Consider the following 14,969-nt stretch of genomic DNA (forward strand, 5'->3'; position numbering starts at 1 on the left):
ACATTTGCAGTAGAGGCCTGGCAGAGTATCACCAGGGATGAAACCCAGCGTCTGGTGATGGCTATGCGTTCCAGACTTCAGGCTGTAATTGCCTGCAAAGGATTTGCAACAAAGTATTAAAAAGTGACAGTTAGATTTAGGATTGTTTAGTTTGCCCCATTACTTTTGGCCCCTTAAAAAGTGGGAGGCACATATAGAAACCATTGTAATTCCTACACCGTTGACCTGATTTGGAAGTAATTACCCTCAAATTAAATCTGAAAGTCTGCAGTTAAAGCACATCTTGTTTGTTTCATTTCAAAGCCATTGTGGTGGTGAATAGAGGCCAAAATATGAAAATTCTGTCAATGTCCCAATATTTATGCACCTGACTGTATATAAAGAATACTTGCCAACTCTCCTTCATTGTCGGGGAGACTCCCTGAAATAGTAGCAATCTCCCTGTCTTCCTGAAGAGTCTAGTAATCTCCCTGATCACACCTTACCCCCATTATGTAGCTGTTATATTAAAAAAAAACAGAGATATATACATTCAAATGGGATCATTAGTATAAAATTCCATGCATTGGTTATAAGGCACAATGGGCCTGATTCAGACCCACTCGCGAGCGGCTGTCCGCTCGCAAGTGGGTCGATGTTCTGGACTGAGCATGCGCACGATGGAGGGAGCTCCGTCGTGCGCATGCGCCAGACGCGACGAGCGAAGGAAAGTCCTTCGCTCGTTGTGTCCGATCAAAGGGGGCGTGCTGTCAATGTTGATTGACAGCACGCCCCCTTTGGTAGGTGTGCCGGGGGCGTGCCTCCCTGACGGGGGCGTTCCCACGGGAACGCCTCCCGTCAAAAGCCGGCCCACTGACATCACTAGTGATGTCAGTGGGAGTGATTTTGGCTCTGATAGAGCCAAAATCACTCCGGAGCTTGCGGTTGAAAACCTCAACCGCAGGCTCCGGCTCGCAATTTCGATGGTCGCGATGGTCTCGACCATCGCGGCCATCAAAATGCACGCTCGTATAGCCGGTGGGTGGTGACCCACAGCTATACGAGCGTCCAGAAGGACGCTCCATTTTCATGGAGGTCGGCCCTCATTCAGAGCGTGCGCTCTGCTCAGAGCGTACGGCTCTGAATGAGGGCCAATGATCCCTATGGCTAAATGTATTTTCTTTAATGTATGAGTGTGTTTTCATCAACAAATAGATCTTACTGACTGCTTTTGGGCTCGTTTACATTTGAATATAAATCATATTTATGACACGCCTCTCATATGTAGCAGTACACGCCCACTTTATCGCCGCACTCATAGGTGTTGTTTTCACAATCTCCCTGAAATGCTTTTTCAAAAGTAGGCAAGTATGATATAAAGTAGGGATGTGCAGGCTCGGATAGGTTCGAGTTTGCACATTGAGTTCAGATTTTTCCCTCCAAAAAAACGGAACTTTGCCTCTTTCTGAGTTCCGTTTTTTTGGAGGGAAAAATCCGAACTCAACGTGCAAACTCGAACCTATCCGAGCCTGCACATCCCTAATATAAAGTAAGTATGCCTTATCTCCTCCTACAAAAACTAATCATACACTATACAGTCGCACATCTGCCTATACTCTGACTCAAGCCCACACAAGGCAGGGCAGCTGTATAAGACACAGGATGTGGCCTGCTCTCAAGTGCCCCTGTTATGCTAGTCTAGTGAGCATAGAAAAATATATTTATTTATGTTTTATATGTTGAATGAGGAGCACTCTGGCGCTGCCTCTATCCATGCTGTAGACAGATAACTGAGCCAGCAGTATAGGACCTGCTGGAGCTCAGCTGGAGTTCCGACCTTTGACATGTACTATTGCGCATGCGGGTCCTCGTGGCAGACGCAACCCTGAGATTCTCCGTGTGTTTGCTGTGTGCAGAGCCTATATAGTATACTACACCACCACCGCTATAGTGTGTGGGCATATTGCTAACATCAGTCGGTACTTTTACCACCCAGACATCTGGCACACTACAATGCCCAGCAATAACCATAATCACCAGGCTGCTTCTATACTGCTATTATTCCTGTTATATCTTATGCTATTTGTTGTTCTTCCTGGTTTAATAAACCTAAGAACTAGTTAAGCTGTACCATGTGTGGCCTAGCCGCCACCAGCACCAAACAACTGTGCACTGCAAACACATCTAACATCACCAGGGCTGTATAGAGCTGTGCAGGGCCCTGGTTCTTTTGGGAGGCGTAGCCTAATGTAAGGAGGAGTGACCATTCCTCCTTAATACAAAAAATTGTATATGACGCACCGCAAACCAGCATGCCCCCCACCCCCCTGCACAGCCAAAGGAGACTGCTGATACAGATCAGTGGTAGCAGGCTCCCTGGTTCCACTGCAGCCCAGCACAATGCATTATGCTGGGCTAGGAAGACACAAGCTGCTTCTGCTGACAGGTAAGAAAGGGGAAGGAGGGCAGCGGACACGGGCCCCTTCTGGCTCCTCCATCAAGTCCGGGCATGGGTAATTAGTACCCGCATCCCCTCCCACATTGGTGCCCCTGAACATCATATATACTCTGTCTAAGTGTATTTCATCCTGGTTGGCAATCTGTCTGGCTAATAAATATATCTAACATTATTCAGTTGCACTTCACATTGCTAGGCTACTCTGCCAATAGGTTATTAGACCAGGGCGCAGTCCAGCAGTCTTAAGTTAATAGGTTATGGTCCCCATACACTGACTATTCTAATATTATACTTACATAATGTACAACTAACTGTCTTATATATGACGGTCTTTTGATAATACCTCTCCTAGTAGGACCTTCCATGTCTTTACTAGCGATAAGATAAAGAATCCTTTAGGTACATCAATTTGGAAATGTTTAATCACCTTTCCTCTATGAACCCTTGGTTATGATAAGGCCTGTGGAAAGTTTTTCTCCGCAAATAGAAACTCATTTAAAAAAAAAATGCAAAACGCCATAAGTGAGTTTTGTGCTTTTGTCACTTTCACAGGGAGCTGGATTTTATCTTTTCATTAAAGTAATCATCATCAATTTGATAAAACCTCCTAACAATTTTTCTTGCTGGGAATATTCACACAATATAACAAAACATATTAATGTGTCTCTGTGTTGGAGTCCTTCTATACTCCAGTTACTCCTACCAACTCATACTGTTACTTTCATGCTCTACCTTCGAGGTTCATACTATTCGCCACTTCCAACCTGTTCATCTCTCAGTAGCTGTCATTTATTATCCCCCTGGGCCTCCTTCCAAATTCCTTGACAACTTTTCTGCCTGGCTCGCCCACTTCAGATCCTCTTGCCCTCATCTTAGGTGACTTCAATATCCCTATTGATATCCCTACAAAATCATCTACCTCTAAACTCCTTACCCTCACATCAGCACTTGCTCTATCTTAATGGACCTCTCACCCTCCCACGTTAGTGGACACTCATTTGATCTGGTCTTAACATAACACTGTGATATCTCTGATTACACCAATTCTGACCATCACCTCTCTTTTAACTTATCCCTCACTCCGTCTACACCTCTGCCTCCCAAGGCTACCATCACTAAGCATAGCATTGAGGCTGTCGACATGTATCTTAATCCTCTCTGCTCAACTCACTTCTCTTCCCCAATGTCTCTTTCTCCTGCCCTGACCAAGCCATTTCCCTATACAATGCCTCCCTTAATTCTGCTCTTGACTCTGTGGCTCCGGTGGTCACTACTCACCCTCGCAGATCCACACCTAAACCCTTCCACTCCAAATGCACCAGATACTTGCAAAAGTGCTCATGAACCGCCAAGAGACTGTGGAGGAAATCACGCTTATATGTAGACTTTCTCCATTTCAATTTTATGCTCTCAACCTACAGTACTGCCCTCTCTCTCTCGAAACAGTCATATTTGAAGAATCTTATCTCCTCCCAGTCCTACAACCCCTGTCATCTCTTTGCCACTTTCAACTCCCTCCTCTGCCCCCTCCTCGCCTCCCCTCCTCACTCTCATCCTTGACTGTGCCACCTAATTTACTTCTATGATTGATTCCATAAGTCAGGAAATTTCATCCCACCATACCCTCAGCACCCCACCCCCTCCTTTCCCAGACCACCCCTCCCCATCCATCTTAGCAATGCTGACTTCTATTGCCCCAATTTCTGGAGATAAAGTCAGGCCCTTATCCAGTCCTCTCCCCTTATTCCCTCCTGCCTTCTCTGCTACGTCTCTCTTGGTGTCTGTTCCTATCTTGCCCATCTGTTCAATCTCTCTCTCACATCAGGCAATGCCACCTCCGCATTCAAGCATTCCCTTGTCTCCGTATTCTTAGAAAATCCACCCTTGATCCTTACACTCACTCCAACCACTGCCCCATCTCTCTCCTGCCATTTGCCTCCAAACTTAAGCGTATTGTCTACAAATGCCTTACCGACTGTCTTTTCTCCCACTCCCTGCTTATCCCATTTCAGTCTGGCTTCCGTCCTCTCCACTCCACTGAAACTGCCCTCACAAAAGTCAGCAATGACCTCCTTGCTGCCAAATCCACGGGCTACTACTCTTTGCTCATTATTCTTGACCTCTCTGCTGCTTTTGACACTTTGGACCACCCTCTCCTCCTACAAATCCTTCACTCCCTCAATCTGCATGATACTACCCTCTCTTGGCTATCCTCCTATATTTCTGACCACTCTTTCTCCGTCTCCTCTCATGACTCCACTTTCCCCCCACTTCCAATAACATTAGGTGTCCCCCAAGGATTTACTCTGGGACCTCTCCTATTCTTCCTCTTTATGTCCTCTCTAGTTGAGCCCATTAGCTCTTTTGGCCCCCAATATCAACTCTATGCTTATGACACTCAGATATGCCTCTCCTGTCCTGGCCTCTCCCCCTCTCTCCTCACTCGTATTTCCAGCTACCTCTCTGCTATTTCTCCCTGGATGTCTAAGACTGAGCTGATCATCTTCCCATCTTTCCGCAAAACCTCACCTCCCACAATTTCATTATCTACTGGCAGCACAACCATCTCCTCTAGAGTCATCCTTGACTCCACCCTCTCCTTCAAACCACACATTCAGTACCTTTTGCATTTCTGCCATTTCCATCTAATAAATATTTGTAGGATAACTTTTTCTTACCCTGGAGGAAACTAAGACCCTCATCCACTCATTGGTCATCTGAAGATTGGACTACTGTTTCCTCCTCCTATCTGTCCTCTCTGACTCCCATCTCTCTTCACTCCAGTTAGTCCTCAATGCTGCTGCCTGACTCATCTTCCTCTCCAAACGTACTACATATGCCTCCCCTCTCCTACATTCCTCCCTTCCCCTTCAGAACCCAATTCAAGTTTCTCACACTTATAAAGCTCTCAACTGCATTCCTCATTCCCATTTACATCTCTGATCTTATTTTCCTTCACACGCCTGCCCGCCTCGCTCCACAAATGCATGCTGCCTGTCCTACCAACTGATTACTTCCTCCCATTCCCACCTCCAAGATTTTTCCGGTGCTGCTCCCTACCTCGGGAATTCTCTCACTCTCCACCTCTACTAAACTTCAAAAGGGCTCTCAAGACCCACTTCTTCATCAAAGCCATCCAGCTCTGATCCTAACCAACTGCTCCTTCCTCAGTCTCCCTCATCTGTGTCACCCCTGTCTGTCTGCGCCTCACCTTTAGAATATAAGCTCTCACGAGCAGGGCCCTCTTTGCTCATATTCTTCTCCTTTTCCTTACTTACATTATCTTATACTCCCTACAACGGCACCTAACGTTCGGTTGCTGCCGCCCTGCTGCTTATGTGAGTGTTATGATTGTAGATGCAGGAATGTTTATAAACCATGTCCTTGTCCTGCATTGTTTGGTACTCTGAGTCACTGTTTTTTTGTTTTTCTAATTTGTAAGACATAAATTGTTATGTGATGTTTGTCTTCCTAAGGTTGGCCAAGGCATCTGAATTCCTTGGAAACATATGAAGATTTTTCAACCATTCCTTCCAGCAATGATGAACTCTCAAATTCCTCTGATATTGAAGAAGAATCTACTAATACCAAAGTAATTGTTACATAGTGTGGGCCACCTAATCCTCTGGGCCCCATAGCAACTGCACCCACTATAGCTACAGTACCCCATTCTTACAAGCACTGAATGCTGATAATAATGCGGTGTAATAGTTCTGCTAATATGCATATTGTTTGCATTTACAGGGCTCTAGTCTTTTCTGTGTTGAAAGCAGTTTTGAGACATGTTCGCCTGCAGCTTTTCCACTTCAACAAGGGGATGTTGTACAGTTTCAACAGTGTGGAGAAAATGGACAGTGGTGAGTTCTAATAGTATGACATTATTTAATAATAAGTGTAAATGGTATGGAAAAAGTAACACAAATTACAGTCGCTTCTCTTAATAAATGTTCCTATTAAAATACAAAAGCGGCAAGTGCACATCAGTATTTTTTGGGGGGAGGGGGTGTTATGCATATAAATATTCAGTTAGTACATTCATATGCGGAAACTTAGGGCCTGATTCAGACCCGTTCGCGAACGCAATGCGCTCGCAAGCGGGTCGATGGTGGCCCAGTGCGCATGTGCGAGACCCGGATAGCGACGGGCAAACCGTTGCTCCGGGTCTCGTACCAAAGGGGGTGTGCTGTCGATGTTGAGTGACAGCACACCCCCTTTGGTGGGCGGGCCGGGGGAGTGGCTGCCCAGACAGAGGCGTTCCCATGTGAACGCCTTCGTTTGGGGGTGGCCCCACTGACATCACGAGTGATGTTAGTGGGAGAGATTTCGGCTCTGTGAGACTCTCTTTGGGGCTTGCGGCAACGAGACCCTACCACAAGGGTCTCGTTGCAAGCCTGATGGTCGCGATGGTCTTTACCATTGCGACCATCTTCCTGGCCGCTCGCTATAGCTGTGGGTGGTAACCCACAGCTATGCGAGCGGCCAGGAGGCCGCTCTAAAAAACAAGAAGGCCGGTCCTGATTCAGAGCGAGCTCTCTGTCAGAGCGTCCGGCTCTGAATCAGGGCCTTAATCTGCTCCTATTTTGCAGGATTTGGGGTCCATGAAATGTGCCACCCACAATTGTCTCAGAAATCTCCATGGTTAATGTGTTACTGCCTACTAACACCATTATCGTCATTTATTTCATTTTGCTACTAAAATAAAGCTTGGTTTACAACTTAATTTAGACATTCATGGGGTATTCATTGGTATTGTCCTTTTTACATGTTTTATTTGCATTGTAATGTTTTTACTATATTGGAAATACACCAAGAAATGTTCTTTTCCATAATAGTTTACCTGGAATGTACAGAAGGTGTCATGCTGAGTATAGATGACTCCTAATTATTCGAACATCTGTTATATTCCTTTGGCAGGGAAGAAAATGCTTATCCCCTCTTTCTTAAAAGCAAACAAAAAAAACATTAATAATGCATATAAAATGTATTTTAATTTTATTTTAATGCTTAACTTTATTAAAGTTTACAAATGAATACTGTATACATATACTGATGTACTAGATTATTGGAGATTTCAAAGTAGAAGTAATTTCCTAGCTTTATTTTCTGCATATGCAGCAATCAATTTGGAGAAATCCAACTTTTGTGCCTAATCAGAGTTAATATTGAGAATGGCCAGACCATTCAATCGCTTTTGCCCCATAGTTGAGCAATGATAGTTTTTTACATTCTTCAGCACAATGATGTTTGTTCACAGAAGCAACAGATGCTGGCAAACTGAGGAAAATGTGCAGAGCAATTGTGATGTTGGGAAACACCCCAGAAAGTCTTAGTTCCAGGATTTCTGTTAGAAGTTCATTTGGCTCCCTCCTACCACAGCTCACACTGCCCCATCACACCTCACTGCTCACTCCACAGCTAACTCCCTTCCCCCGTAGCTCACACTGCCCCATCACACCTCACTGCTCACTCCACAGCTAACTCCCTTCCCCCGTAGCTCACACTGCCCCATCACACCTCACTGCTCACTCCACAGCTAACTCCCTTCCCCCGTAGCTCACACTGCCCCATCACACCTCACTGCTCACTCCACAGCTAACTCCAATCCCCCGTAGCTCACACTGCCCCATCACACCTCACTGCTCACTCCACAGCTAACTCCCTTCCCCCGTAGCTCACACTGCCCCATCACACCTCACTGCTCACTCCACAGCTGACTCCCTTCCCCTGCAGTTCACACTGCCCCATCACACCTAACTGTTCACTCTACAGCTCACTCCCTACCCCCACAGATCACACTGCCTCATCACACCTCACTGCTCACTCTACAGCTAACTCCCTTCCCCCGTAGCTCACACTGCCCCATCACACCTCACTGCTCACTCCACAGCTAACTCCCTTCCCCCGTAACTCACACTGCCCCATCACACCTAACTGTTCAATCTACAGCTCACTCCCTTCCCCCGTAGCTCACACTGCCCCATCACACCTCACTGCTCACTCCACAGCTAACTCCCTTCCCCCATAGCTCACACTGCCCTATCACACCTCACTGCTCACTCCACAGCTAACTCCCTTCCCCCGTAGCTCACACTGCCCCATCACACCTCACTGCTCACTCCACAGCTAACTCCCTTCCCCCATAGCTCACACTGCCCCATCACACCTAACTGTTCACTCTACAGCTCACTCCCTACCCCCACAGCTCACACTGCCCCATCACACCTCACTGCTCACTCCACAGCTAACTCCCTTCCCCTGTAGCTCACACTGCCCCATCACACCTCACTGCTCACTCCACAGCTAACTTCCTTCCCCCGTAGCTCACACTGCCCCATCACACCTCACTGCTCACTCCACAGCTAACTCCCTTCCCCCGTAGCTCACACTAACCCCATCACACCTCACTGCTCACTCCACAGCTAACTCCCTTCCCCCGTAACTCACACTGCCCCATCACACCCCACTGCTCACTCCACAGCTCACTCCCTACCCCCACAGATCACACTGCCCCATCACACCTCACTGCTCACTCCACAGCTAACTCCCTTCCCCCGTAACTCACACTGCCCCATCACACCTAACTGTTCACTCTACAGCTCACTCCCTACCCCCACAGATCACACTGCCCCATCACACCTCACTGCTCACTTGACAGCTGACTCCCTTCCCCCGCAGCTCGCACTGCCCCATCACACGTCACTGCTCACTCTACAACTGACTCCCTTCCCCCGAAGCTCACACTGCCTCATCACACCTCACTGCTCACTCCACAACTGACTCCCTTCCCCCGAAGCTCACACTGCCCATCACACGTCACTGCTCACTCCACAGCTGACTCTCTTCCCCTGCAGCTCACACTGCCCCATCACACCTCACTGCTCACTTGACAGTTGACTCCCTTCCCCCGTAGCTCACACTGCCCGGCCCCATCACACCTCACTGCTCACTCTACAGGTGACTCCCTTCCCCCAAGGTCATACTGCCCCATCACACCTCACACTGTTCCTCTCACACCTCAAACCGCACCCCTCATGCCCTTGACCTTTTCCAGTACCCCAAAAATAATTTCTCCCACTACCCTAATTTGTCCCAGCACCTCAATTGCCCCCCCCCCCACACACACACACTTACCCTAATTTATCACACACGCATTTATCCTAATTCTACGCCAGCAATCACACGCACACTAACTTTTTGGCTGCAGCTCCTCCTCCCTGTGAGCCTGATAGCTCCTGCTGAGTCTGTGTAACCTCACCCCCATGCTCAGACACCACTCTCCCTCACCTCTCCTCTCCTGAAGTTCTGACAGCATGGCAAGTGCTGGAAGGAGACTGTAGAGAATGAGCCGAGCGCACCGCTTCAAATGGACATTGCAGCGGCGGCCAATTTTGCTCTGCGCTAGGGCACCAGCCGCACCGCCCTAATTACAACCCTGTTACTTAATTTATGTTATTTACCTTTAAAAGTGTTCAGTTATTCACGTAAAAAAAAGTGTTATTTTAAAATGTATTAATAAAAGCAAAACTTGTTGACTCTATACAAGCACGAGCATTGTCATAATAAAAATAACACGCCAATTCTGCAATTCCTCAAGTAAATATTGAGCACCAAACAGTCAAGTCCAGTTTCCTAATTATAAAGAAACTATTCCCTAGCCAAGTTGCAAGTCACTTATCCCAGCAGATCTCAAGGACAAGTGATGTTCTCATGTGTCTGTTTGGCCAGATGCATTATGCACAGAGGGCCTGATTCAGAGCTGGACGCTCTGACAGAGCGCTCGCACTGAATCAGGGCCGGCCTTCTTGTTTTTCAGAGCGTCCTCCTGGCAGCTCGCATAGCTGCGGGTGACCACCCACAGCTATAGCGAGCAGCCAGGAAGATGGTCACGATGGTCAAGACCATCGCGACCATCGGGCTTGCGACGAGACCCTTGTGGTAGGGTCTAGTTGCCACAAGCCCCAGAGTGCTTTCTAACAGAGCCGAAAGCACACCCACTGACATTACTTGTGATGTCAGTGGGGCCGGCCCCAGACGGTAGGCGTTCCCATGGGAACACTTCTGTCTGGGCAGCCACGCCCCTGGCCCGCCCACCAAAGGGTCCATCGCTATCCGGGTCTCGCGCATGTGCACGACGGAGCCAGCTCCGTTGTGCGCGTGCGCACTGGGCCACCATCGACCTGCTTCTCGAGCGCATAGTGCTCGCGAGCGGGTCTGAATCAGGCCCAGAGAGAGCAATAAGCACATACATAGGTGCAAATGAACCAATTGACATGTATAGGCGCTAGGTTTGAACTTTTATTATTTTGAAATTAGCAAATGGATAAATATGTATAAAAAAAAATTTGGAACACAAACACAATGTCAGAATATTTTATGGCCTCCTACCAGTCAGAGGCCCGAGGGAAGTTTCCCCCCCTAGCCCCCCCTCTGGTAGGGCCTGGTCACATGTGTGCTTTGTACTGTCTTTAACAGGATGAAAATGGAATCCACACAGAAATAAAATCTAAAAGATAATATTACTACAATACAATAAAAGTAATATAAAATGGATTCTAATCATAGTCAGTGGACTATAGATGGTCGCCAATCTGTTGGGGAATCTGTGAAATTCTACATGTTAAAAATTAACAATTTGCTGATCACGATCATAGGGCCTGATTCAGCAAGGATCGCTATTGTGATCGCAGCTCCGTAATCGCACTGCGTATATGCTAATATTTGCAATAGCAATGCCGTCGCAGCCTAACATAAGGACGCCCACATCCCCTTACACATATCCATAATACTTAGACAAATAGCGAAAGCCTCGGTAACATCGAATACCATGGGTCCCTCACGCAGAATTACAGAACCCTGACCTTACTTAGAAATTGCTAACTTCATGGCACGCAGTGAAAGTTCAAGCTGCTTATGCCATCACAGTGGCTAATTTATGCACTCCCATGCAGCAGCGTTGAAACGCACTGACACACTGACACGCCTGCGTTTCCCCAACCACCCCCAAACGGTCCCTTCTTGTCAATCACTCTGCAATGGGACTGCGTAGATACTGCGATCGCAGTGTGGGCCTGATTCAGACCCGGTCGCAACGCTGTGTTCACACGCAGCCATCAGCAGCCAAAGTATGCAAATCCTTTGATCGCTAGCAAGACATTAGCACGCCCCCTATGTTTGCCATGCGATTGCGGTATGAAATTAGACGCCCACCAGCCTAACACAAGACGCCCACTTTCCCTTAGTAACATACGTCATCTCCAGGAAGTGTATTAAACAATCGGTAACATCGGCTGACATCGGACCCACTTGTGGCTGACCATACCCTACCGCGAGGAAGTGCTGCTGTGTTTAATTTATCCATGTGACGTGTATGCTGACGATGCATCTTAATTAAGCAAACCCCTTAAATGGCGTTCCGACACACACAGACACGCCTGCGTTTGCACCACCACACCCCCGTTACCATCGACCTCCCCCTTGCGCAGCGTCTGTGTACTGGCTGTGAACGCTTCCCAATTGCAGTGACTGGTTCGTGCACTTGTACGCATGCGCAGATTGCAAACATCGTCAGCTGGGTGTGAATCGGGCCCTGTGATCGATATGAGCACTTTGCGCACGTGAATTGCGTTGCATACACATGCGCAAAACACAGCAATTGCACAACTGTGTGCGTATTCGCAGTTGCGATGAGTAATGAATCAGGCCCATATTTTGATCATGATCGACAAATCAGTGAAATTGAACATGTTGGATTTCACCGATGCCCCGACCCCAGCATTTGGGGATCGATGAATTGGCCCAAAACATTGGTTATGTTTAGGGGCCTTTACTTGTGTATCGAGAATAATAAGTTGTTCAGCTACTTTCTAAATTATACTGCCTTGCTTTACAGATTCATGTGCTTTGGATTTGTCCAAATAAAGGCTTATGCTATTAACTAACATATTTTTGCTTTTTACTATTTGTAAATGAGCGTAGACTGATCATAGAGCATCCAACGTGATCAGGGCCTGATTCAGAGCCGGACACTCTGACAAGAGCGCTCGCTCTGAATCAGGGCCGTCCTACCTATGCGCTAGGGTCTCGCTGCCACAAGCCCAGGAGTGCTTTTGGCTCTAGTATGGGGGAGAAGAAGAAAACTCTCTTGTTGGGGGCACTCGAATGTAAAGGTTATAATAAGAATAATATATAAAAAATAACTTTTATTAGATATATTTTAAAATACCAAAAACAAGTCTGAGCCTGTTACTTATTGGCATTACTGTTGGAATAACAGCTATAAATTATCACAAGCAGAACACGAACATACATAGAACATAAGACAACATATAATACAATACTTATCACAATTATGTGAAGCTAAGTGAAATATTACAAATAGGTCTATAATTCTCTGTCTCATACAATATTGAGACCTATATAAAACATATACTAGTTCAATGACCTCATAATGTCGTCATAGCACAATGGCTAATCAGAATTACGGCAGAAGCATACAAGGAAATCTTCTAGAAAAGAATGTGATAATAACCATACAATATTCAATATAGGTTACGTGAGATATCACAGCACAATAACACTGAACAGTAATCAGAGAAATACAATGATAAGGGGGTCAGATGAAATAATAGCTGACCCTGCAAATATCAAAATGAATATAAGTAAATCACAGGTTGTAATGAGAGGCAGATCACACGTAGGTCGCCTGTGATGCCACCCAGGTACTTGTAGACAGTAAGGTTATAGGAAAAAGTAAAGCTACTCCTTTACGTGGAGTTTACAAAATAGCAGCTGCTGCATGCCATTGTATAACCATTGAATGGCATGTGAGCGTACTATAAAGGTACTCCCAGGGTAGGGAATAAGTACAATGAGTATCTGCTGTTGGACTGCGTTAAAAAGAAGGTCCTGGTGTAAACACTCAGTGCGCTAAAGAAAGTGTAGTATGAAAAGTACCTGAGCGCTCACCTCCAGGGAGCCGGTGTGTAGTATAGAAAATCTGCCACTAGAAGAGCCTGTCAGTATGCTGCCATGACGAATCCCCGAATGGCAGCATACTGACAGGCTCTTCTAGTGGCAGATTTTCTATACTACACACCGGCTCCCTGGAGGTGAGCGCTCAGGTACTTTTCATACTACACTTTCTTTAGCGCACTGAGTGGCTTTATTTAACAGAGACAAGTTTGTGACCCTGCAATACCTTTAGGGCAACAGAGCTCCACTTGTCCTGTACTAGCCATAGTGCAGCTACACTCATACTCTTTCTTCCTATCACTGCATATGCGATCTGGGTTTCCCACCACTCACCACTACCTTTGGTATATGACTGGCAGCAGCACAGATCGCAAACCTATGCTGTGTTATTTCATTACGATAACTATTGTCTCTATGAGTACTCTCATTGGGGTGCGCCTATTAGAGGTTCCTGCAATGTTTACACCAGGACCTTCTTTTTAACGCAGTCCAACAGCAGATACTCATTGTACTTATTCCCTACCCTGGGAGTACCTTTATAGTACGCTCACATGCCATTCAATGGTTATACAATGGCATGCAGCAGCTGCTATTTTGTAAACTCCACGTAAAGGAGTAGCTTTACTTTTTCCTATAACCTTACTGTCTACAAGTACCTGGGTGGCATCACAGGCGACCTACGTGTGATCTGCCTCTCATTACAACCTGTGATTTACTTATATTCATTTTGATATTTGCAGGGTCAGCTATTATTTCATCTGGCCCCCTTATCATTGTATTTCTCTGATTACTGTTCAGTGTTATTGTGCTGTGATATCTCACGTAACCTATATTGAATATTGTATGGTTATTATCACATTCTTTTCTAGAAGATTTCCTTGTATGCTTCTGCCGTAATTCTGATTAGCCATTGTGCTATGACGACATTATGAGGTCATTGAACTAGTATATGTTTTATATAGGTCTCAATATTGTATGAGACAGAGAATTATAGACCTATTTGTAATATTTCACTTAGCTTCACATAATTGTGATAAGTATTGTATTATATGTTGTCTTATGTTCTATGTATGTTCGTGTTCTGCTTGTGATAATTTATAGCTGTTATTCCAACAGTAATGCCAATAAGTAACAGGCTCAGACTTGTTTTTGGTATTTTAAAATATATCTAATAAAAGTTATTTTTTATATATTATTCTTATTATAACCTTTACATTCGAGTGCCCCCAACAAGAGAGTTTTCTTCTTCTACCCCATACTACGTTTATCTATACTCTCATGGGGAGCACCTCCACACTTTACAATATTTTTGCTTGACACCTATACTAGGGTTTGATATTTATAATTGTGGATTTTCATTATTCTTTTGACTAATTATATCCAATATATTATATCCTGTGCTCAAACTATATCCCCCTATTCCCCCCCTTCCCTGGTCATTTATGTGCTTTTGGCTCTATCAGAGCCAAAAGCACTCCCACTGACATGACTAGTGATGTCAGTGGGCCCGGCTCCAGATGGTAGGCGTTCCCATGGGAACGCCTCCGTCTGGGCAGCCACG

The 14,969-nt window shown here is 46.0% G+C and overlaps 1 protein-coding gene across 2 annotated transcripts in view; it reads left to right on the forward strand.

Annotated features, from left to right (window-relative positions):
* MCF2L2 (MCF.2 cell line derived transforming sequence-like 2) overlaps positions 1–14,969 on the forward strand; it is a 382,435-nt gene that overhangs the window by 349,394 nt on the left and 18,072 nt on the right. For both annotated transcript variants that reach the window (XM_088456383.1, XM_088456384.1), the window contains exons 30-31: positions 5,914–6,029; positions 6,182–6,294. In XM_088456383.1, coding sequence (XP_088312509.1) covers positions 5,914–6,029; positions 6,182–6,294 — 229 coding nt within the window. The remainder of the gene's footprint in view (positions 1–5,913; positions 6,030–6,181; positions 6,295–14,969) is intronic.

The sequence above is a fragment of the Taudactylus pleione genome, unplaced genomic scaffold, assembly GCF_031769625.1.
Source record: "Taudactylus pleione unplaced genomic scaffold, aTauple2 ptg000702l, whole genome shotgun sequence".
In the NCBI taxonomy this organism is placed as follows: Eukaryota; Metazoa; Chordata; class Amphibia; order Anura; family Myobatrachidae; genus Taudactylus; species Taudactylus pleione.